Genomic DNA, 22,629 nt, shown 5'->3' with positions numbered 1-22,629 from the left:
CGCCAGCCTTCGCGATTCGGCTGTGGATTATGTCAAGGTATGTTGGATTGCAAATTAAACGTCAGCCCCGCTGCACGGTCCCGGCTCCATCTGCAGAAAATGAGTTGCTGGACTTGGAGAGTGTCCAGTTGTGCAGCTCGGCGTGCCTAACACCCAGGGCTGACAAGCCACTGAATCACTCCTCCCCGCGCTGCCAGGCCACATGAAGCCAAGATACATTTCTTTTTAATGATAAGTTTTTATTGTTTGGAGTTCAGCTAAAACAGTCTCCCGGGCACCTGCTTCCAGAACGGCCGAGCGGTGCAGGGGCTGAGCCTGGCCGGTGCGGGCACGTCAAACACCCCACCGGTGGAATGAGTTGGACGGTCTCAGCTGTAAAGGGAAGTCCTTGAAAACCACCCGTGGGGAAGGAACTGGGCTGCCGGCCATGAGCATCGCCCGGTAAATCCACACAACATCGTCGCAGCCAAAGGCAGGATTTGCACCTGGCTGGGAGACAACACACACACACACACACACACACACACACATGGGTACCGACTGCTCAAGCTGACGGCTGTGCTTCCCCCCCCCCCCCCCAGAGAGCCCTTTGGCACCGTTTGCTGGCCCGGCACGCATCCAACTCTTCCCAAAATGGGGTGTGTGTCCTGGAGAGAAGCCACTTGGACCCCTGGCCCCCAGCACACACACAACTTACCGCCCCTGCGCCTTGTATGCTGCTGCGGGGAGGCAGCCCCCCAACCCCTGCAAAGCCGCACGGGAGCTGCTGGGGGATCCCAACTGCTGCTGAGCTCCGGGAACAGAAACCCAGGGAGGGCCGGAGCAGCCCCCTTGGGCCACCTGCCCAGGGGACAGCCCCGTGCTGCAGAAGGGGGAGCGTGCGGAGGGGCCGTCGGGCCCCCCCAGGAGGTTTCCCAGGGGGTTCTTGGCATCGAGAAAGAACCCAGCCTCCCCGCAGCTGGATTAACGCAGGGCTGAGCCATCGCTGTTCTCACGACGCTCCTCTGAACCTCTTAGCAACGCTCCTGCCTGCAGGTCAGACAAGCGGCAAATAAAAGATTTAAGGCAGGTGCCGCAAAGGTACGGTAAAGAAAAACCACATCCATGCCCGGAGAGGTGGTGGTAAATCAGGCCGGGGAGGGACTGCTGCGCCGGAGCTGGTGGCACGCAAGGCCAGCACGGCTGCTTTGGGCTAGGAACGCCGGCGTTTGGGCAAGCGATGCTCCAGTGGGTATCGGTGGGACCCCCTGTGCTGGGGGGCCCAGCTACTGCCTCCCCCCCGCCTCAGCCAGCAGCAGCTTTCCACCATGCTCTGGGTTTTGCTAGCACTTCGGCTACCCTTGGGCACAAAGGTTTGGGGGGGCCGATGCCAATGTCCCCCCTCTCTCTGCCCAGCACCCTGCCCACGGGTGGGACTGAACCCCATCAGCATGGGGTGCTGAACTGGGGACCGTAGCTTTGGAAAGGGGGGGAGTGGGTCCCTGGGGCACGCACCCCCCCCTCCCCACCTGCCCCTCGGCCCCCCCCTAGCCCCCTGCCTTACCTCCTGCCGCTCCTCCAGCTGTGCTGCCACATCTGGGCAGCTGCGGAGCCCCGGGGAGGGGGGGGGGGGGGCGCAGGGGCCCGGAGCGGGGCCGGGGGAGCCCCGGCGTTGGGGGGGGGGGGGCGGACAGAGAGAGCGGGGCGGGCGGGGAGGGAAGATCCACCCCCATGTCCGTACCCGTGTCCTCCCTCCCTCCTCTTCCTCCCTCCTCCTCCTCCTCCTCCGCCGCCGCCGCCGCCGCCCGTCCTCCCGCCGCGGCCAAGCCGGGCAGCGCGGGCGGGCCGGGGGCTGCGCTGCCGGGAAGGAATAGGGGAGGGGGGGGGACACACACACACCCCCCCGGTTTGGGGAAAGGGGAAAGGGGGGGTCTGAGCACTTAGGTTGGAAGTTGGAGGCGCGATGGGGAACGAGCGCTGGAAAACCATGGGAGGAGCCTCCCAACTTGAGGACGGGCAGCAGGAGAAATCGCAGGTACGGAGGGGGGGTATGGGGGGGGGGGGCAGCGGGGTAAGAGCCAGCCCAGGGGGGTCCCAACGAAGCCCCCCCACACACACCTCCCGTTGTCCCCAACGAGCTTTTCTCCCGGTGCAGCCCGGCTCCGTGCAGAGCCCCCCGGGCTGCCTCCCCTTACCCCCCCCCCCCCCTCAAATTATTGAGTTTATTTATCAGCAGCCGGGCGTCCCCCCAGCCCCCAGTGCCAGGGCTGCCCCTCGGCCAGGCAGCGGGCAATGCTCCGGGGCTGCCACGCACCCCTCCGACGAACCGCTGCACGTTTGAAACTGCTTAAATAACCCTTTAAAAAGGGATTTGGCATCTCAGCTCCCTACTGCAGCCAGAGAGCCATTCCTCTGGGTTTGGGGACTCCCACCTGCCTGGCCCTCTCTTAACCTCCAGGAGCCCCCCTGGTTGTTTTGGGTTTGTTTTTTTTTGGGGGGGGGGGGGAAGAGGCTGGCGTTGCGGTGGGGTGCGGCGAAGCGGTGGCAAAGCCTGCGGCGACGCGCGGGGAATCCGGCACGTGCCGGAGCCTGTTTGCACAACCCGCCGCACGTGTGTGCCAGCTTCTTCCAACCCAGCGTAACCAGCGGGTAAGAAGGGGCAGCTTGCCCGGCCTTCAGCCACCCGGTACGAGGGAGCAGGGAGGGAAGAGCGGGCACGGCTGCGTGGTGGGGGCACGCGGCCGCCCTGCCTGTACCCCAGAGTGCAGGCAGGGAGGGAAGGAGCGCGGAGTATATGGGCAAGCGTTCCTGGGAAGAGCTGGGGAGGGGGGAAAGCGAGTCTCCGGTGGAGGTTGTGAGTCGAGGGAAGGAGCCAAGAGCTGGCAGAGCCTGCCCTTCCTCTGCATCCTGGCACTGGGCGAGGACGGAGGGGGGGAGCAGCTGGACCCGGCTGTGAGACCCCCTCGCCCCCCCATATCTGCCACGTCCCTGTCCGCCTTCCACCCGCAGCAATGCAGGAAAGGGACTTCTGCCTGACTTCTCCCTTCTGCACACCCTTCTCTGAGCCCTTTTCTTCCCCGTTAGCCCATCCATGCCGAACGGCTCCCTCGCCGAGAGGCATGGGAGGCCCCAAACCCCCCTGAGAGAGAAACCTCGCTCTCCCCTTCCCGGCAGAGCCGCCTCCCTGGCACGCAGCCCCTCCACACGGGGGTCCGAGCGGTGCCGTCCGGCTGGAGCCAGGCTGCCGTTAGCCGTGCGGCTTTATACGGGGGGGTATACGGCTGGATCCATCCTGCCCAGCTCATCCTTGGGGCCATGGGGGGGCATGGCCCCAAGGATGAGCTGGGCAGGATGGATCCAGCCCCACCACCCGTACGGGGCTGGATGACACAGCCCAGAGCTAGTGGTTCGTACAGGGGGTCGCAAAGGAGGTACGGAGCGTGCTGTGCAGCTGGTGCTGGGCTCCCAGCTCCCAAAAGCTCCAGCAGAAACCCATCCCAGCTCACCTGCGTGCTCACCCATGGAGCCGGCACCGGTGCACTCCCCAGCCCTCTCCTCTCCTCTCCCTGAGCCGCAAAGCGCGCCGTGCTGTAGGAGCGGTAGCAGGCAGGCTTTGGATGACGGAGGAGAACAGGTAACGGGAGTGAGATTCAGTTCATCTGCCTTCGTGCCTGCAGGGAGGGAGCGAAGTGCGGCGTTGGGCTCCGGGAGGGCACGGGGAGCAGCGGGGTGCGGGGGGGGGCGGCTGGGGTACAGCCCCTGCCCCACGGTGAACAGGGACGGGGGCTGCAGCCCTGCGCAAAGCGGAGCGGCCGCGGAGCTGGACAGGCAGGGAGGGTGGAGAGGGACAGGGGCGAGCGGCTGGGATGTAAAATGAAGTGCTTGGGCAGCTCTGGAGTGAGCAGTGGCTTGCGGGGGGGCAGGGGACTGGCCCCTGCTGCCCTGGGGCTCCTTCAAGGCTGGGTGGACCCTGGCAGTAAGGTGGGGGTACCGCGACTAAAGTTTGCCCCAGCAATTGAGCCTGGGCAACGCAAACCGCAGTGTCCGCCTGCCTCAGAAGCACAACCGGGGTCCTGGTGCGTACCTGGCTGAGGGCACGGCTCGGGGGGAGAGCACCCAGGGCTGCCTGCGATCGCTGCCCACCATCCCACGGCGCAGAGCTTGCCTGGCGAGCCGGCAAAGAGCAGCGGCTTTGGCAGGAGCAAAGGGCACCTCCTCCTTGAGGAGCATCTCCCACGGCAGAACTCGGCTTCTCCCACCAGCGCTCTCCATCCGTGCTCCCCAGGGGCCAGGCCACCTCCGGCTCTGCTCCGGCTGCCCCAAAGGGACAAGCCAGCTCGCGTCCTTCCCTCCCCGCAGGCTGTGGGTGCCGGGGCTCCTGTCTCCCACACCCAGCGCAGCCGCTCGCCTGTCCGGCTGGCAGAGGAGGCTGGGGGATGCTCGGTGGGGGGGGATGATGGGCACTGGGGTGGCAGGGACCCACAGTCCCAGGGTGCAGGGCAGCCCGCAGGGTGCTCACGTGGCGTGGCTGGGGCACCGAGGACCCGGCCCCCACGGGACACGGTGGCCAAGCACGGAGATACTGCCTGAGCCAGCGCAGGGCATGGAAAGCCCTGCTTAGCTTTGCACTGGGAAGGCAACACTGCCTCAGTTTCCGCCTGGGGCTCCCTCCCGAGCTCCAGTCCCAGCTCCAGAGCAGGTTCGCAAGTGAAGCTTTCTCATCCCGAGCACCTCCCAGCCTCCCAGCTTCTGCTTTCCTTAGGAAGGAGTGATTCGGAGCCATGGGGACCTCCAGCCTGATGGACGTCCCCAGGGGCACATCAAGAACTGAGGCAGGGGGATGTCCTGCCTGAAAGCCTTGGCAAGAAGATCCAGGAGCCCAAGGCCGTGCAACGGACAGCAGAAACCCTTGGAGTCATGAGGGCCATGGCCGTGGTGGGGCAGGAACGTGCAGCAGAGGCATCTGCAGGGCCGCATGCTGGGAGCTGGGCATGCAGCTGCAGTGCTGCTGTGCTGGGGGGGTTTGGGGGGACCCACACCCCAGTTTGGAGCGTTGCTGGTGCCGCTGGCTTGAGTGTTTCCCTGCTCTCCCCACTGCAGGTTGCCAGGTAACACAACCTGCCGGCAAAACGCTGTGGGACTCGTAAAGCTGCCACCACTCAGGATCTTGCGGTCGCAAGCGGAGGGGGGCACTTGCGAAGGGGATCGGCCCCCGGTTCTTGCCCCAGTTCTCGGTGCTGGTGGGAGGGCAGCGATGTTGGGGCCCGAAGGCTGGAAAACTGCTGGATGCAGCTCCTGGGCAGAACTGCAGGATTTTAGTGTGTTAAAGCCCAGTTGGCATTTGTGCGGCTGTGGGAAACGGAGCATCGGCCGTGCACGGCTCTGCTCCTGAAACCCTCAATGCTGATGGGTCCCTCGGCCATTGCAGCCCATCCACAGGTCCCAGCAGGCACGTTTTGAGCTGGGGACATCAGTGTGGTGGGGACCAGCAGCGTGCAGGATGGGAGGGCGCAGATCCGTGGAGCTGAAGGTGCTGCCATAGCCAGGACGGATGCGGGGACATGGTCCCTGCTCGCCCCACGGATCCCAAACCACTCCTGTCACTTCTGCGCTCGCTGGGTGCTGAGGGGTCAGGTCGAGCCCAGGTCCCAGGTGTCCACGTGAGGGTGTCAGCGGTGGGAATCTCCCACCTCCATCTGCCACCGTCCTGCTGCTCCAGGGTGCCCCTCACGCCCCCGAGCCAGGGCTCCACGTCTACAAACACAGGACAAACTCCTCGACCCTCTGCTTGCCGAAAGCTCCCCATACTGCCTCTGACATCTCCTTTTAATGCACACCGAGGGGCTGAGCCTGGGGCTGCCTCGTTACGGAGGTGTGTGTCCCCCCGCAGGGTGGCTTCCCATTCAGCCCAGTGCCGTTTCCATCTCCAGCTTCACTCCGTGGGCTGGGGGAGAAACCCGGAGCATCCCCTGGGGCTGGTGGGGCAACCCCAGCCCCCCGGTCCCTGGCCGGCCAGCCCTGCCGCAGCCGAGGTCACCTTAATGCAAATGGTTGCGAGAGCGTGAATGAAATGAAGGGTGCTTGAAGGAAGGTGTCACTCCAGATAGATGTGCACAGGAGGGGACAGGGCCTGGGAAATCTTTGCAGATGCAGCAATTTTCTCCTCATTTCTGGGGAAAGTAGTCTTTGTCTCTCCGAATCTGCAGTTTTCTGGCAGCCCTGCAATTCCTTGTGACAGCCGTGGCCGGGGTCAGGGGAAAATCACAACCTCTGTCCTGCAGGTGTAATGAGAAGGGGAGGTGGCGGGGGGCACGGCGGGCTGATGAGGCCGGGTGGCAGCTCGCTCCCTCTGCGTTGTCGGCGTCGGCACTTCACGCTTTGCAAGGAGAAAAGGCTCTTGGTGCGCACGGAGCAGCTCCCGTGGGCTGAGCCGATGGGTCCCTGCAGCAGCGGAGCTGCCAGAGGGGCTGGGGGGGGTCAGAGACCTTTCCCACAGCGTCTCCCCCTCACTGGGAGGCTCTGGGACGGGTCCAAGGGCTTTGGGAGCAGCTCTGCTCCCCTCCAGCAGGCAGCGAGGGTGCAAGGGGGACGGGGACGCATGGCCCCCCCCTAGCTGGGAGATGTCCCATGCAGAGCAGGTCCCTGTGATGCTCAGGGTGACGGGGCCCCAGCACCGACCCACAGCCTCCCCTTGCTGCTGGGGACAGCCCCTGCCTGCCCTCACCTCCTTGCTTTCCCCACGGTCCCCACTCTGGGGGACACCGGGGGTGTTTTCCCTTTTTTCTCCCCACATTTGTGCCCAGGGCAGCAGGGAGCCCTGCACGCACCTCCCGGGGAGCTGGGGCTGCTCCAGCTGAGTATCACCACCTTAAATAAAACATGCCAGCGGGAGCAGGCGGCTGCCACGCGTTCGCTCTCTTTATTATTTCATACCTCTGGCTCCCAGGCGGGTTTAGCTGCTTCGCTCGCTGAGCGCTCGCCCGTGGCCTCCGCGTCCCTGGCAAAACCGCAGGGCTCCCCACGTCCCCTCCTCTGCCACTACCCCCATGTCCAACATCGCCTCCCTTGTTGCTGGACCCCCCCCCCGCAAAGTCCGTAAGGGTTTGAACCCACCTCTGGGTCGAAGGGGAGTGCGATGGGTTCGTCTGGACGGGTCCCGACGGCGTCTGTCTCTCTGTCCGCAGAGGATGAGCTGCGGGTACATCCTGTGCACCGTCCTGCTCTCGGTGGCCGTCCTCCTGGCCGTGACGGTCACAGGGGCCATCCTCTTCATGAACCACTACCACACGCCCGTCACCGAATCGCCCCCCGTCATCAGCACCAACCCCGAGGAAGCCAACGCGCTGGTCACCATCGAGAAAGCCGACAGCTCCCGCATCAACATCTTCATCGACCCCAACTGCCCCGACGCGGCGGGCACCTTCGGGCGCCTGGAGGGGCTGCAGAGCTCCCTGCTGCGCGCCGTCACCGACCACGATGCCGAGGCCAAGGCTACCAAAAGCCAGCAGAAGGCCTTGCTGGTCACGGTGGCGGACGAGGTGGCCAAGCTGCTGACGCACGCCGTGCAGCTGCGCGCCGACTGCGACGGCCTCAAGAAGGGGCACAGCGCCATGGGGCAGGAGCTCAGCGCCCTGCAGGGAGAGCAGGGCAGGCTCATCCAGGTGAGCTGGGGCTGGGAATGCCGCACAGTGCTCCTTGGGGACAGATCTCCCCTGTCCCCGTGTCCCCAGGAGCAGAGCTGTTTGCAGCCTCTGCCCGCGCGGTCCAGGGGAGACCTCCAGCAGAAGGAGCTGAGGTTTAAGGCGGGTGCTTGGGAATTGCAAGTTAGGAAGCACAACTTCAGCTCCAGCTCATCAGCTGCCTGTGTCTCGCTGCCAAACTGCCCCGGTGCTAGTGAGCCGAGCGTGCAGCCTCCCACGATGTGGCTTTCCCGGCTCCAGGACCAGTTTGGGGGCTCTGAGCAGAGCCGAGCACAGCACAGGACCATCCCAAGGGTGCTTCATGCAGCAATCGGCCCCCCCTTATATACAGTCCCCCAAATTTCCCAGCTGATCAGCTGTGTTGAAATGCTTACCTGGGTATGCCGGGGGTCTGCTGGGCATTGTGGCAGGACCCAGGGCACAGCTGGATGCTCGGCTCCGTGCCCGTCCCTCCTGGTGCTCATCTCCCTCCAGCCGGAGCTGCTCGATTCCCCGCTGCATCGCTTCGCTCCCCATCCTGCTGCTTTGCCGCGGCCACCCCATGTCATTCGCCCAGTCCAGGTCACCTCGGGGGACAGCGGAGAGCTGGCGGCTGTCTCAGGACACGGCTATTCCTGCCGCCTCCGCGATCCCATCCCTTGCCCAGAGATGCTCTTTATCCCACGGGGTGGCGGCACCGACGCACCCAAGTTCGGGGATTTCTCAGCCCCGGTGGCAATAGGCGATATCTGGACCCTGACCCCAGGCCAAAAAGCACTGGAGATGCCGTATGGGATCTGCTGTGGCTTTTATGTCCTGACCTGGTCCCCACCAGCCCGTACCCCGGCAGGGAGCGTTGCTGCCCGCAGGTGCTTGGGGAGCCGTGGGAGCGGGCAGAGCATCCTCACGATGGGGTGATCAAGGGGCTGGGGTGTGGAAGGGGTTTAACCACATTTAACCACAATTCCTTGTCCCCTCATGGTGTCCCCTGCCCACAGCTACTCTCAGAGAGCCAGACCAACATGGCTCGGCTGGTGAGCTCCGTCAGCGACGTCCTGGACACGCTGCAGAAGGAACGCGGCGGTGCCCGGCCCCGGCTCAAGGCCGACCTGCAGCGAGCGCCGGCCAGGGGAGCGCGGCCCCGGGGCTGCTCCAACGGTGAGACGGCATCCCTGTCGGTCCCCGGGGAGAGGGATGCTCCTGGGGCTGCTCTTGGCAGGTCTCTGCCTAAGAAAAGGGGAGACAACCAGCCTGGAGAAGGGATTTAATACAGTGGGGGGGCTGGCAAGGAGATGGGGAGATGGAGCAGGAGGGAGATGTAGAGCCACCGTTCCCCACGCAGACATAGCTGGGGCAAAAGCAGAGCAAGAAGCGACCGTTCGCCTTCATTCGGGTGCAGACGGCAGCGCTGCATGGGACTCAGAATAAACAGTCACATTCATCATCATTTGGTTAAGATGAAGCTGAGTAAGACCGTCCCAGGGCTGCAAACACGTGCCCATACTCTGCCTGCAGCTGCCTCCGGGCATCGGCTCCCTCGTCCCCAGCTGGGTCCCAGCCTGCCCTTGCCATCACAAGGGGACATGGGGTCGGTCCCTGCTGGCTGCTGGGGTGGGGGGGTGGTCCCCATGGTGGCTGCATCCCCCCAGGCACCGCTCGCCCTGAGCATCGGAGGAGAAAGGAGGCAAAGAGCAAGGCAGCGCTGAGCCGCCAACTAGAGCTGGCAGCAAGGTTGAGCGCCTGAAAGAAATGGCAAGACATTAAATTAGATCATTAATTAACCAGCTTTCCTCTCATCCCACCCCATCCCAATGCCATGCTGCAGGCTCCCGGCCCCGAGACTGCTTTGACATCTATGCGAATGGACAGCAAGAGGATGGGATTTACTCCATCTTCCCCACACACTATCCCTCCGGCTTCCAGGTCTACTGCGACATGACAACCGACGGGGGCGGCTGGACGGTGAGCTGCCGCCGTGCTGGGGGCCACCGGGTGATGCCACCGCCGGCCACGGGCTGTCCCCACGCTGGGATGCCAGGGGCGGGAGATGTCACTCTCAGCACTTGGATGTGTCATCGGGACGGGGGATAAATGCTAATAGGGTCTGCATGTGCGCAGGGTGCCCAGTCTTGCGGGGAAGCGAGTAAACAGGCTTGTCCACGTTACCCGTGCCGGCAGCCTCGGCGGTACTGCTGGCCTGAGCCCTGTGCTGGAGTCCAGCCGCCCTGCCCTGGGCTTGGGGAGCTTGGCTGGAGCTGGAGGGTGGGTTTAGGTGGGGAATTGGATGCCATGGCTGGAGCTCATCCTTCTCGGCAGGGCTGGTGCCCGGCTGGGGCACAGCGTAGCTGTGGTTGTGCTGTGGGGCGAATGGTTGTGCTTTGACCCATCCTCATGGTCCCGGTGAGCTGGTGCCAGGGCTCAGTATGGACCCCAAACCCCGTATGTTTTGCCTCATCTAACGCAGGGGTGCCCGGGGCACCTCCAGCGCTGTGCTGATTCTTTTGGTCCCCGACTGCCCTGTCCGATTCACATTGCCGCGGTGGCTGCGACGGCCCCGTAATCACAGTAATGGGGGTAGGGAGCAGGGGGGACACGGCACCGGCAGCCCCAAGCCTGGAGACCCCCCCTTGCTCCAGGGACCCCTTGGATGCGAGCAGACCCTACCCACGAGGGCATCGCTCGGGGTGCCGGCAGGGCAGCGAGGGGGTCCCAGGGAGGTGGTGGGGGGCTCCCTGGGAGGGATGGGTGGGCAGCCTCTCCCCTGAGGACACACTGGGTGAGCCGAGCTGGCCAGCACCCCTCCAGCTGGGCGCTCTAGGAAACAAATCCCCACGATCTGATTCCCCTAAGCAGCTTTGAGCAGTGCCAGGAGGGAGCTTAGCCCCCCTGCCCCTGGGGGGCTGATGAGCCTTTGGCCTCGGTCTGCCCAGAGCCCACCCCAGGCAGGAGCAACCTGTCATGCACAGGTTGGTACCAGCAGCTCCGGCGGGGAAACTGAGGCACAGCGCAGCCTTGGGAACTGAGACTCCTGGGGGGCTCACAGAGGGAAAAGGGGGGACCCCACTGGCTCCCCAGGGTGGGGATGGTCCTTGCAAACCCCACACACAGTCTGCACAGCCTCTGTCAGTCCCGGCCATGCTCGAGCGCTGCCTGAAGAGCAGCCCAAGGTGATTAGCGAGACACTCAGAGGCTTATTTAAAGCTGCTGCAGCCAGGAGGGCTCCGGCTGGGCTGGGGAGGGGGCGAAGCAAATGATTTTACACCCGACAGCATCGTGGGATCTGGCAGCGGGGCTGGCACGGTGCTGCCTGCAGCACCACAGCTCTGCCTTGCCTCGACCGGGGCAGAGGAGCCAAACCGGGTGCCAAATCCCGGCATTCCGGAGATGGGCGCATCCAGAGCGGGGCTGAGGGTGCTTGCCCCAGGCCCCCATTTCTCAGGGCTGCTCTGCAGCAGAGGGTCCCAAACATATCTCCAGTCCCTTGGGGTGCAGGGGGTGTCTCAGCCATCTCCCGTGGGGCTGGGGATGTGGGGGGGTCCTTGGGGCACTGGCTCACCCAGGCTCCAGGTAAGCCATGACACGGCTGGGCACCATGGTGCAGAGCCTGGGAAAATTCCCTCCCCTCCTCCTCCTCCTCTGGAGCGATTACTCCTGACATTTGGGCTTATTTGCATGTGGGTGGGTGGGTGGAAGCGATGGCAGCAGCTGAATCAATTTTGACTCGGGAGCTTGGGAGCTGCTGAGCTAAGCCTTAGCCTGCATGGACGGCTTAGAGACCACGGGGAGCGGGGCTGGGGCAAGAGCTGCCCCGATGCCCCGTCGGGGAGAAACCCGGCCGGGGTCACCCACCTCCCCGTCCCCACGGTGTGATCTGTAGTGTCACCCTGTCCCCTTGCCAGAAGCAGCATCCCTGGTCGTTCCCCATCCCCTTCACAGGGAAGGCTGAGCGAGGCACAGCCCTCCCCAGACCAAGTCCTCTCCTCCCCGCAACGGCCGCATCCAGCCTGGGGCAGCCAAAGTTCCCTGCGCTGGGTTGCAGCTCTGGGACTGTTTGCTGCCTGTTTTGCGTAGCCGAAAAGCAGAAATCTGGCAGAGAGGGCAGCCAGCTTCGGCGTCCATGCGGGAGCCCCCAGCAAACACCCCCAGTCTGTTTTGTCCCCTCCTCGGTCCTGCCCGCCCGTTTGCAGCCGGCTGGGGCGTAGGTCCGGATCGGTGCCCACCGGCACCAACGGGAACATCCGCGTCCTGCGCTCAGCGCCGACTTTAATTGCAGCGACTCCCCCGGGCTGACCCAAGCCTCGCAGCAGTGCTGGGCTGCAGCTGTGTAATTGCCCAGCCTGACCCTGACCCCCCCCTTTGACACTCACCTCCGGCACTTTATTAAAGAAATAAGGGGGTGACGGCAGGTGGGGGAGGCTCAGCATCCTGGGAGGCCTGAAAAAGTTGCCTCTTCACATGCTGTTGTCTTGGGAAGTCTTTGCAAACGCCCCACACTCCTCCCGGTCCCCCGGAGCCTCCATCGCTGCCCAGCCGGGGCAAAGTCCCCCGGGATCAGCATCTCAGCCCCGTAAGCAACGGTGCCGCGACGGCTCCGTCCGCCTCAGCATCATTTTCCATGTACAGCGCGTATTGGGAAGCGGTGGGAAAGCCGAAGGATGCGGAAGGAAAGGCTGTGCCAGCAAGACAAGGGCTGTGGTGATGTTAAGCGACAGCTTCCAGCTTCGCGGGCACCTGCCATGCCGGGGATGCTCACGGGGACGGCTTCACCCAACCTGCTCATCACCCACCGAAAGGGTCCCGGAGCGGGCTGGGGGGGGGGTTGAGCAGACACGGATGCATTTACACACGGGCTGGGATAAGCCGAAGGCAGCGGGTGAGACAAGCCTGGGGAAACACGTGCTGTTGCCAAACGATGTGACTTATGCGTCGCCACAAATGGGAACGAGACAATTCTGCTGGCGGGGACAGGCAGGAGCAGCTGGGTCCCTGGGACAAGCAGCGTTGCCGGCTACGATGTTCGCGGGCTATCGCACGGGATTGGCACTTCCCGGAGACCGGCTCCTGCCATGCTCCGAGTTTGTCTTCTCCATGGCTGAACCCAAAGACCGTCTCCCAGCTGCGATGGGGGCTCCGAGGAACGCCGTGGGGCCGGGGCCGGGGGGGTCCATGCCACGGCTGCTGAAAACCCGACCGGGAGCTCGAGCGCTGCGGTGGCAGAAAAGCGATGGCCGAGCGTCTCCCCGGGCTGTGGCTGTGGTGCGGTTTTGAGCCCACCCGGGGCTGGCATCAGGGGGCTACGGGGACAGGGAGCAGAACCCTCCCTCGCCGCCAACACCACAGCAGGCGCTGGCTGCCGCTCCCACTCTTCTCTGTTTTTAACCCATTTTTCTGGGTTGGTGCCTTTGCAGAAGCTTGTCCCTGCCCCGTGAGCTCAGCACGACCGGGGGAGGCAGAGAGCGGGGGAGATAAATATTTCAGCCTTGCCTTTAAAGAAGGGAAGGAAATCCTTTTTGCTTAAGAGGGGGTGATGCATATTTGATGAGGAGGAAAAAAGCAGTGAGGCAGGGCCGGGAGCGCGGCAGCGAGCCTGTGGGTCACTGGTGCCCGCAGCATCCCGGTGCCCGCAGCATCCCGGTGCAGGGGACAAGGAGGAGGCTCCCACATCCCTGCCTGCACGCAGCGGGTGCACGAGTGAAGCACGAGGAGGGACTGTGCACGAGAGATGATGAGGATGGAGCAGGAGACCCAAGAGGACGCAGGACCTCCAGCACGCACCAGCCCTTCCAGCCCAGTTCCCAGCCCCCTGGGGCCGAGCCCGGTGGACAGCGGGGCACCGAGGGCTCCTCCGGCACCCACGGTGATTGCCGAGCCGTGCCGAGGCTCAGCCAACAGAGATGTGCCCCGCTCGTTTCCCCGGGCACCGCTCAGGCAATTGGCCTATTTACAACCGCGGGTCAAAGCCGATTAAGAGGGAGCATCGGTGCTGCTTCCGCCGCCTTCCCCATGCGGCAGCGCCGGAGCCGACTTTGGCCAGGGAAAATCAGCTTCAGGCCCCCGTCCAGCTGTGCCATCCCCCTTTCCCAGCAAGCCCAAAGAAAGCCCCTTTAAACGGGCTTAACCACAGCTTCTCAAGTGCTCAACGCAGGGATAAAAATTAAGGCTCTAATTCTAGAAGGTAAGTACAGCAGGATCAGAGCCGTACTGTGCCGAGGAGCGTGCCGGAGCCTGCACCAGGCACCAGCGGTCCCAAAAATGCCGGTCCGGTGAAGGGCAAACCATCGTGAAGCTCACAAGCTGGGTCTTCTCCGCATGCCACGATGAAACCCTGCATGGGCAGGAGCAGCCGGGAGGAGGCTGCGAAGGAGCATCCCCACGGTGGAGCAAAGCGTGGTGGCTTCCCGGCCGGTGGAGGGGCTCGGCAGCGTTGCCCGAGCCTGGGATGCTGGAAACAGGGCAAACGGGCTCGGCGGCACAGCTGGGACCCAAAGACAGGGTGGTCTGCCCCCTTGGCTGCCGGCACATGGGGCGGCTGTTCCGAAATCACCAAACACCCCATCCACCCCCGCCGTGGCCACGGGAGCGCGGCACTTGGTGGCAGTTGAGCAGGCTGGCTCAGCCAAGTTTAATGCAATTAATCCAGAGCTGGAGGCTTAATTAAGTTCAAATGGTTGGACACGGAGCAGCATTTTCTGGATCATTGTCAATAAATCAAACCCGAAACTACAGATAAAAGGGGATGAAACACACAGGGCATGACATACCGATAAGCAGATGGGAGAGGGAAAGGGAAAGGCTCCAAGGAGAAAAGCCATGCTGAGCCCTGGGGATCTGTCTGGGATCTGGGGGCTCTGCAGGAGTCAAGGCGCTTGGTGCCCCACAGTTAATTTCTCTGGGAGACTAACGAGGCCATCGCAGGAACGATGCCTGATAACGGGGCGGCTGCCCTGGAGGGAGCAGGGACCCAGGCGGGGGAAATCAGCTGCTTGGTTTTACAGAGTACTGAGCATCCCAACGTTTGCAGGATGGCTTGGACTGACCCGGGCAGCACGTGCTGCGGGGACAGACCTTGAGTCACGCTGTCCGTCTGTCCATCCCTCCGCTCCCACGTGCAACGGCAGAGCCTGGGCTGTTTCAAGCCGGGTACAGGGTGCCCACCCCTCCCAGGGCACCGGCCACCTTCCCAAAGGAGCACACCGTGGGTTTCCTGAGCTCTGCTTCCATTTCCAGGCGGAGGATCCAGTGAAGGATTTTATCTGAATGGACTCACCCATCCCTGGGAGCCGGCAGATGACGATCGGCATTTCCCCTGGGGACCTGCTTGCCAGTGTCCCCATGTAGTTACTGAGTTGAAAGGGTTTAATTTGCGCCCGCGTCTAATAAGGTGGCAACGGGGAGGGGTGGGCAGCACGGTGGGGAGCAGGGGGGGCTGCTCGGGGCGCGCAGGCTCGGAGCAGCCCCACGACTGACACCCCACGTGTCTCCCTCCCCAGGTGTTTCAGCGGCGGGAGGACGGCTCCGTGAACTTTTTCCGCGGTTGGGAAGCCTACCGGGATGGCTTCGGGAAGCTGACGGGAGAGCACTGGTTAGGTGCGTGGGGCTAGCAGTGCTCGCTCCTGGGCCGGCTGGCAAAACCTGGGGGCTCGCCAGCCACCCCCCCAGAGAAGTCCAGGGTTTCCTTTGCAAAGGAAGGGGATGCTGAGCCCCCCCTGGCCAGCACTCACGTCCTAGGAGCGACGGCCCGGGCAGGCGGGGAGGGGACCGGGTGGCCGCACAGGGTCGGGGAAGCGATGGGGCTGTTTGCCCGCGAGCCGAGCACGTGCCCTTGCCCATGTGGCAATAAGAGCGAGGGCTGGAGGGTGGGAACCGCTCCCTGTCCTACCCCGTGCCCCCTCCCCAGGGACCCCCAGCCACCCCATCCCCGCCGGGGTCCCCCCGCTCACCCCCTCCCTCTGCCGCAGGGCTGAAGCGGATCCACGTGCTGACGGTGCAGGGCAGCTACGAGCTCCGCATCGACCTGGAGGACTTTGACAACGGCACTGCCTTCGCCCACTACGGCAGCTTCGGCGTGGGGCTCTTCTCCGTCGACCCCGAGGAGGACGGGTACCCCGTCTCCATCGCCGACTACTCGGGGACGGCAGGTAGGGCGGCGGGACGGGGGGGGATGCGCGTGGTCCCATGGGGCAGGGGGAGCCCACGGCCACCAAATCCCCTCGCCGGGGTGTTAGCCGTCTCCTCCAGCGCTGGTGGCAGTGCCGGCTGCATCCCTGCAGCCACGGGGAGCTGGAAGCAGGAGAGGGTCTGCGGTTGGGCGTTTGCAGGGTGGGTGACACCAAGTGCCCTGTACATCACCGAAGGAGCCCCATTAGGGTGCCCAGGGGAGCCCCCCGGGGTGGGAGACGGCCCGAGGGCAGGGTGAGGGGCAGGAAGGGCCCATCACGGCTCCTTTCCCCCGGCGGCAGGCGATTCCTTCCTGAAGCACAACGGGATGAAGTTCACCACCAAGGACCTGGACAACGACCACTCGGAGAACAACTGCGCGGCTTTCTACCACGGCGCCTGGTGGTACCGCAACTGCCACACCTCCAACCTCAACGGGCAGTACCTCAAGGGCCACCACAGCTCCTACGCCGACGGCATCGAGTGGTCCTCCTGGACCGGCTGGCAGTACTCCCTCAAGTTCACCGAGATGAAGATCCGGCCCGTCCGGGAGGAGAATTAGCTGGATGGCATGAGCCCCCCTACCCCGTACCCAGCCCCATGCCCGTCCCCCCCACCCCGCAGCCCCGTTCCCCCCGCTGCCATCCTCCCCATCCTCCCCAAGGGCTGGCCCATCTTCGAGGGACCCCTGGGGAGCACCTGCCCCTGGCAAGGGTGGCTTTAGCTCCTGGGCACCCGTGGACATCACCGGACCTTTGCTTCCTACCGCCACGGCTCCCCTGCAGCCAAAATGGGTCTCCTGGCCGGAGCGTGACCCGCGGCCGGTGCTCATGGCTGCGGCAGAGAGGGCAGCGGGATGCGGGGATTTGGGGAGCGGTGCCCAGCGGGGTCCAGCAAGGAAAAGAAGGGGCTGCCTGGAGGGAGGGAGGGCAGGCGGGAGGAAGGGATGCAGCAGCCCAAGCAGGCTGGGCACCTCTGCTCATCTCCGCTTCGGGCACAGACGCCCAGCAGTGGCCTCGCCAAGCTGGCAAGGGACTAGGGGACACTCGCCGTGGGGAGCCCCGAGCCCCACAAAGCCCCCAGAACTGGGACGAGGCTGCTGCTCCACAGTTCCAGCTCACCCCATGGTGCTACTGGGAACGGGGAGGGCTCGGCTGAGTTGCAGCCTGCGCAGATGTGCGACCGTGCCAGTGATTCCTTCTCCGGTCTGCAAAATGCTCACCTCTCCCCCTGCAAGAGCAGTGCAGCTGGAAAGGGACAACTACGAACTCCTTTGTCCCCATAGTCCCTGTCCTGGCTCCTGGAGCCTTGCCAGGGGGTCGGGACACCCCAAAGTAAGCCGGCACGGTGCTGCAAGGACGCTCACCCAGAACTGAGTACGGCATGGAGCTGTTTTGGCAGCGCTGGGGAAACGGGGAGCGCAGCAAGGAGGACGAGGAGGTGAGGAAGGCTCGCTTCCCGGCACGGCTCTGCCTGCATTTCACAGCTCCTCCCTCCCAACCAGGTCCGCTCGGATTCACATCGGACTTTCACCATCCAAAAGCTGTGGCCTTTCCCAAACCCCTTGGCTTCAGACAGTACACCCATGTGCCCCCGTGTGAGCCCCCACCGCTCGCTCCCGGCCTGGGGACCCGCATTCATTTTCACCCAGGATGAGCCGCGCTCTGGCTCGGCACCTGCAGATATTCAAAGCCTTTCATTTCTTCAAATCCCATTAAGGTTTTGCAAAAAGAAGCCCTGAGTGGGGCTTAGCATCTGCAGGGCCCTGATAACCGGGCGGCAGGCGATGCCTCGTGCTGGCCGACCCAAGGAGGAGCTGCCACGGGGTGTGGGGCTGACTTCTCTCTCTGGCTCCCTGGAAGGACTCAAATGGGGGCTTTTGTCTGAAAAAAAAACCACAAAACCAAGCTTGAGTGGGCTGTGTAGGAATGGGGAGGGGGGGACAGCCGGGACCCTGCCACCTTTTACATGATATTCTGCCTGTGCCGCAGCAGCAATGGGGAGCAGAGCCCCCCACGCCACACCGTCGGACGGACAGACTGCCCGAGGAGGGGAGGAAAGCTCCCACCATCCCCGTTTCCAGGGGGGGTTTAAGGCATGGGAAGATCAAAGGCTCATCTTCCCGGCTGTGGCAGATTTGTATTTCCCTACATGCTTCTCTTTTTTTAATCCTTCGCCACCTCGGATCCTGTACTGGATGCGCCCTGTTGCCTGCCGGGGGTCCCCATCTGTCTGTCCTGCCAGGGAAATGGGGACACACGATGCACTGGGGATCACTGCAGCTTTCCCCTCTGCCAGAGACATTCCTTGGAGCCTTCGGGTGAGGATGAGCTCCGAGCGCAGGCATCAGCTCTACCTGCTCCATCCCTGCCTGGAGCAGGCAGCCAGGCTGGCTTTCTCGAACGATGGGATTTGGGGGAGCTCGGCGGTGGCATTTCCCAGCCAGCACAAGAACAGAAGCCCCCAGCAGCTTCCAAGGGGCTTCCTGCGCCCCGCCGGACCCCTCCGGAAAGGGTCCCACGCAGGCGGGGAGCGCAACGCCCACCTTTACTTTTTGTTCATTTATTTCAGTGGATTAGCTGTAGCTGGGTTTTCTAGCACTTGCCTTCGGGACAAGAAGGCACTGGGAGCCGTGTGTCCCGGGCGGGAAGGCTCGTCCCCACCCTGGACCCCTCCACCGGTGTTTTTCTGTGCCGGGGAAGGGGATGTTGTACGTGCAGTTTGTCAGTAGCACAACCCTTGTGTAACTGCCTGTGTCACCCAGGACTCCCTAATGACTTTGTTTTGACTTGCACGAGAGGTATTTAATCCATGCCGAGACGCAGGATTTCCCAGGATTATTCCCGAGAGCGCACGCGTTACTCCGCAGCCCCGGATTAGGCTAAACCCGTCCGTGGTGACACCTCCCGGAGAAGGGTGGGCAGGGGTGGCCGGGGGGGTCTGGGACCCGGCCGCGTACCTTCCCGACGAAGCCCCGGGCCGGGTCGTGGTGTGTAGCAGTGCCGTGAAGTCTAGGTCGTGTGTGAGTGGTGTCCAACGCTGTACATGTGGACTTTCTAAACTCCTTAATAAAAGGAACTCATCGTTAGCTGGCGTGTCGGTGGCCGTGCCCGTGGCGCGGAGACGTCGCCGGAGGAACCCGCCGCGGGGACGGCAAAGGGAGCGGCGGCGGATCGCCGCGGGGACGGGGGATGGCTCCTTCCTCGCATCCCCGGGAACCGGCCCATGGTGGCCTTGTCCTGCCCAAACCGCTCCGCAAAACTGCCGGGGAGGGCTGGGGAGACCCGGCGGGGCAGGGATGGAGCAGCAAAAGTTTCCTGGGGCTCCAGCCCAAACCCAGGCACCTTGGGGTGGCCCTGGGGACCAGGACAGAGGGTGGTGGCAGGTCTAAGAGTCGAGGGGACCCGCTCCCCACTGCCTGCGCCGATGGGCAGAGCATCGGGCAATGCCCCCAGCCCCTGGTGAGCAGCGGGGTGCTGCCCACCCCACGTCCCGCTCTGCCCCAGGCCAGGACGGAGCCGGGAGGGGACGGCTGGGTGCCAGGCGTGGGGGGCCACGTTTTAGCACCAGTGGCTGCGCGCGCTGGCCAAGGACGGGGGAAGCACTCAGGCTTGTGCGTGCAGGGCCAGTCCCTGAGCGGGGTTTGGGGGTGCAGGGGGCTCTGCCGGTGCCTGGGCACCCACCACGCTTGTACACATATCTGGGACCCCCAACAGCCACGCAGGAGCCTGCACCAGCCGAGGGGGTGGGGGACACTTGTGCCCCCCCGGACGAGACCCTCCCTCCCGCCAGCATCCCCGCCAGCTGCCGGTGACTCAAGGCCAGCTCCGGCACGGCACGCACCCGACCTCTCCTCCAAATGAGGCAGCAAACGAAGGAGGCTCGTTAATCAGCGGTGGTGCCGTGCTCCCATTGTGGTGGCTCGGCCAGCCCCCGTCCCCCCTCTCCAGCCCCCTCCCCGCCAGAATCCCAGCTTCTGCTCTGTGCGGCCGTAGCCCTGCGAGCCGGCCACGCGCTCGAGGGGTGACACGGCAATTAGCACCGGTGGGTATTTAACGGCGGGTGAGGCGAGCTGGTCGGCTCAGTCCGGGCACGGAGCAGGTCCAGGACGGGCGGCACTGGGGCATCACCCGAGGCGGAGAGGTGAGTTGCTGGCGGCCGTCTGTCTGTCTGTCTTCCCCTGGGTGCCTGCTTTGCACCCTGCCTCGACGGGCAGCGAGGAGGCAAGGGCTGGTGGGAGGCAGCTGGGGGCAGCAGGCAGGGCACCCACCAGCACCCCCAGACCCCAAAACGGGACTCAGCAGCACCGATCGCTGGGGCTGGGAAGGTGCTCCCCGCTCTGGCCGCATCCAGCGATTTGGTTCCACGATGGGCAACTGGGTGCGAAAGGGGAGAGAGCGGAACGGCGGCGAGGTGCGAACGAGGCAGGGAGCACCCCAAAGCGAAGCCCACGGGTGGGGGGGGCTGCTGGGGAGGACAGGCGGGGGCTTGGGCTCAGCTAGGTCCAGTGCAGGAGCGAGGAGCACCCACAGCAGCCCCCCCACCCTGCAAGCACGGAGCAGACACCCTGGCCCCCATCGCCTGCAATGACTTTAAAGGCGACGACTTAAAGGCGGGAGAAAATAATAAAAATAATAATAAAAAAAATCCATTTCCCCTTTCTGAGCCTTTACGGGAGGACGAAGGGGAGGCAGAGCAGCCCTGCCCGCGCTCAAGGTCACCCCGGGTGCCTGCGGCATTGCCGCGCGCGGTCCAGGACCACGCTCCCTCCCGCTCTTGCTCAGCGGACCCTGCTGTCGGCGGGGCACCTCCGAGCCCCATAAAGCAGAGGGATGTCGAGCACCTTCCTCTGCGCTCGCATTAGCCAGGCACTGCAGGTAGGACCTGCGCATTGGGGAGATAAGGCCGGCTCAGGTGAATGCACTTAAGTCCTCCCCGCAGTGCCTCTAAGAGGAGCAGGCGGCTCCGGAGCCCATCAGCCTTCCCGGCTAATAGCCCACTCAGCCGGCCCCATCCAAGCAAAGCCTGGCTCTTGGCTGCAAACCAGGGGAGCAGCTATAATTTGTGAGCACAGAGCTGCTAAAGATGAAGGGGAGCGGGTTTGATGGAGGCAGCGGAGAGGTAGAACGAGCTCAGACAAACCCCCCCCCCAGCATCCCCACTGCAGCCGGGTGCTGGTGCGGAGGCTGCAGGAGGAGTGGCGGGTGCTGGAGGGGGTTTTCTTGCAGGGTGTAAGGGTGGCAGGGCTGGTTTGCGGGTGCTGCAGGAGGAGTGGTGGGTGCTGGAGGGGGTTTTCTTGCAGGGTGTAAGGGTGGCAGGGCTGGTTTGCGGGTGCTGCAGCAGGGATGGGGAACACGTGCTAGCCGAGGGCAGCCCTTGCTTGCTGCTTTAGCCGCTGCCCGAGGATGCTCTGGGGTTTACCGACATGCCTTTCCCTTCCTGCGCTTCCCCCAGATGAAAGCACCCTACTCGCTGTCCTGCCTCTTCCTCCTGAGTCTGGGGGCCTGCTTCCCTCCCACCGAGCTGCAGGAGCCGGGAGACCCCGGGGAAGGGACCCCGCTCAAGCCCGGCTGGCAAGCGGCGTTTGAGGACTTGGGTGCCGGCTGGAGGGCAGGAGCAAAGCGGAGGCGAAGCGAGGAGCCGAGCACGCTGCTGGGCATCGTCCGGGAGCTGCGGGGCTACGGCAAGGAGGGGACCGGGCAGCGGCCGGGCAGGCAAGGGGGCTCTGAGCTGCTGCCGACGGGAGGGGAGAAGCGTAGCGGCACGCTGGGGAACCTGGCCGAGGAGCTCAATGGCTACAACAGGAAAAAAGGGGGCTTCACATTCCGCTTTGGGAGGTGAGGGCCCAGATGCGACCCCCCAACTCCTGCGGGTCACCCCGTCCCGTCCTTCCCTTCCATCTCACCTAGGTTTGCTCGGACAAAAGGGTATCGGGGGGGGTTTGCTGCTGGGATTGCCTTGGGGAGGGGGGACGCCGCCTTCGCTCCACTTGCAGCCCTGCTCCAGATCTCACGTCCCTGTTTCCAGCCGGTGCAATGGAAGAAGAGGAGGGTGCCTTAAAAAGAAGCCACCGTGTCCCTTCCCCGGTCACGCGTGGCCTTTGCTGGGGCACAGGGAAAGGGCCCTGCGCTGGGTTTCCAGCGCCGCAGCGCAGGCGGAGAGCAGGGATGCCACAGCAGGGCAGGCAGAGCTGGCAATTCCAGGGGTCGAGGCTGGAGGCGGGTGGGCTGAAGGGTTACAGAGGGATAGTCCTGGCGGTGACAGTCCCCCGGGGCTTGCCTGTAGCTGCCAGCCAGGGCAGGGCTGTCGGGGAGGAGCAGGTCCCTTGGAGCTCTCCGCAGAGTCACAGAGTTGCTGCTCTCCTGCCTATTAAGGAAAAGTCCCTCCGGCAGCAAATTCTGCTTAGTGTCAAGATGCCACTTACGAGAGCCGGCTCCTGCGTGCAAACCAGGCCAGAGCAGCGGGGTTCGAGAAAATTTTGTCCTTAGAAATCCCTGGCGTGAGCATGGAAACCTGCCCTGGCATCACCAGTGCTGCTGCAGTCCCACCGCCCTGCTCACACCCCGACCTCGGGTGCTGTCGTAGCCCTCACCAGGGCGAGACGGCGACGACCGACCTTCAGCGTCCTCGTCACATCCCCCCAGCACTTGCCTGAAAGCCTGCCCCTTCCTAACCCCCTCCTGGCCTCATCTCCACCTATTCCCAGCTGTAGCTGCTGCAGAAATTTGGGTGCAGAAGGGCTGAAACAAGGACACCTGCACCTACCCGGGATCACCAAATGGGTGCTTGGTGTCTTTCTGCTCTCCAGTCCCCT

General features: G+C 64.2%; 2 protein-coding genes across 2 annotated transcripts; both read left to right on the top strand.

Annotated features, from left to right (window-relative positions):
* The first annotated feature begins 1,829 nt into the window (after window positions 1-1,829).
* On the top strand, window positions 1,830-16,415 carry FIBCD1 (fibrinogen C domain containing 1). The gene is made up of 7 exons (XM_075055125.1): window positions 1,830-2,014; window positions 7,164-7,640; window positions 8,657-8,816; window positions 9,484-9,620; window positions 15,149-15,245; window positions 15,617-15,796; window positions 16,118-16,415. The coding sequence occupies exons 1-7, from the start codon at window positions 1,943-1,945 to the stop codon at window positions 16,375-16,377; spliced, it is 1,383 nt and encodes a 460-aa protein (XP_074911226.1). The 5' UTR covers window positions 1,830-1,942; the 3' UTR covers window positions 16,378-16,415.
* Window positions 16,416-21,269: 4,854 nt separating this feature from the next.
* On the top strand, window positions 21,270-21,656 carry QRFP (pyroglutamylated RFamide peptide). The gene has a single exon (XM_075055958.1). It carries the CDS (start codon window positions 21,270-21,272, stop codon window positions 21,654-21,656), a length of 387 nt encoding a protein of 128 aa, XP_074912059.1.
* The last annotated feature ends 973 nt before the right edge of the window (window positions 21,657-22,629 follow it).

Source organism: Buteo buteo, chromosome 23 (genome assembly GCF_964188355.1).
Source record: "Buteo buteo chromosome 23, bButBut1.hap1.1, whole genome shotgun sequence".
NCBI lineage: Eukaryota > Metazoa > Chordata > Aves > Accipitriformes > Accipitridae > Buteo > Buteo buteo.
Note: the sequence above shows the minus strand (reverse complement) of the source record. Positions and strands in the feature narration are given on the sequence as shown.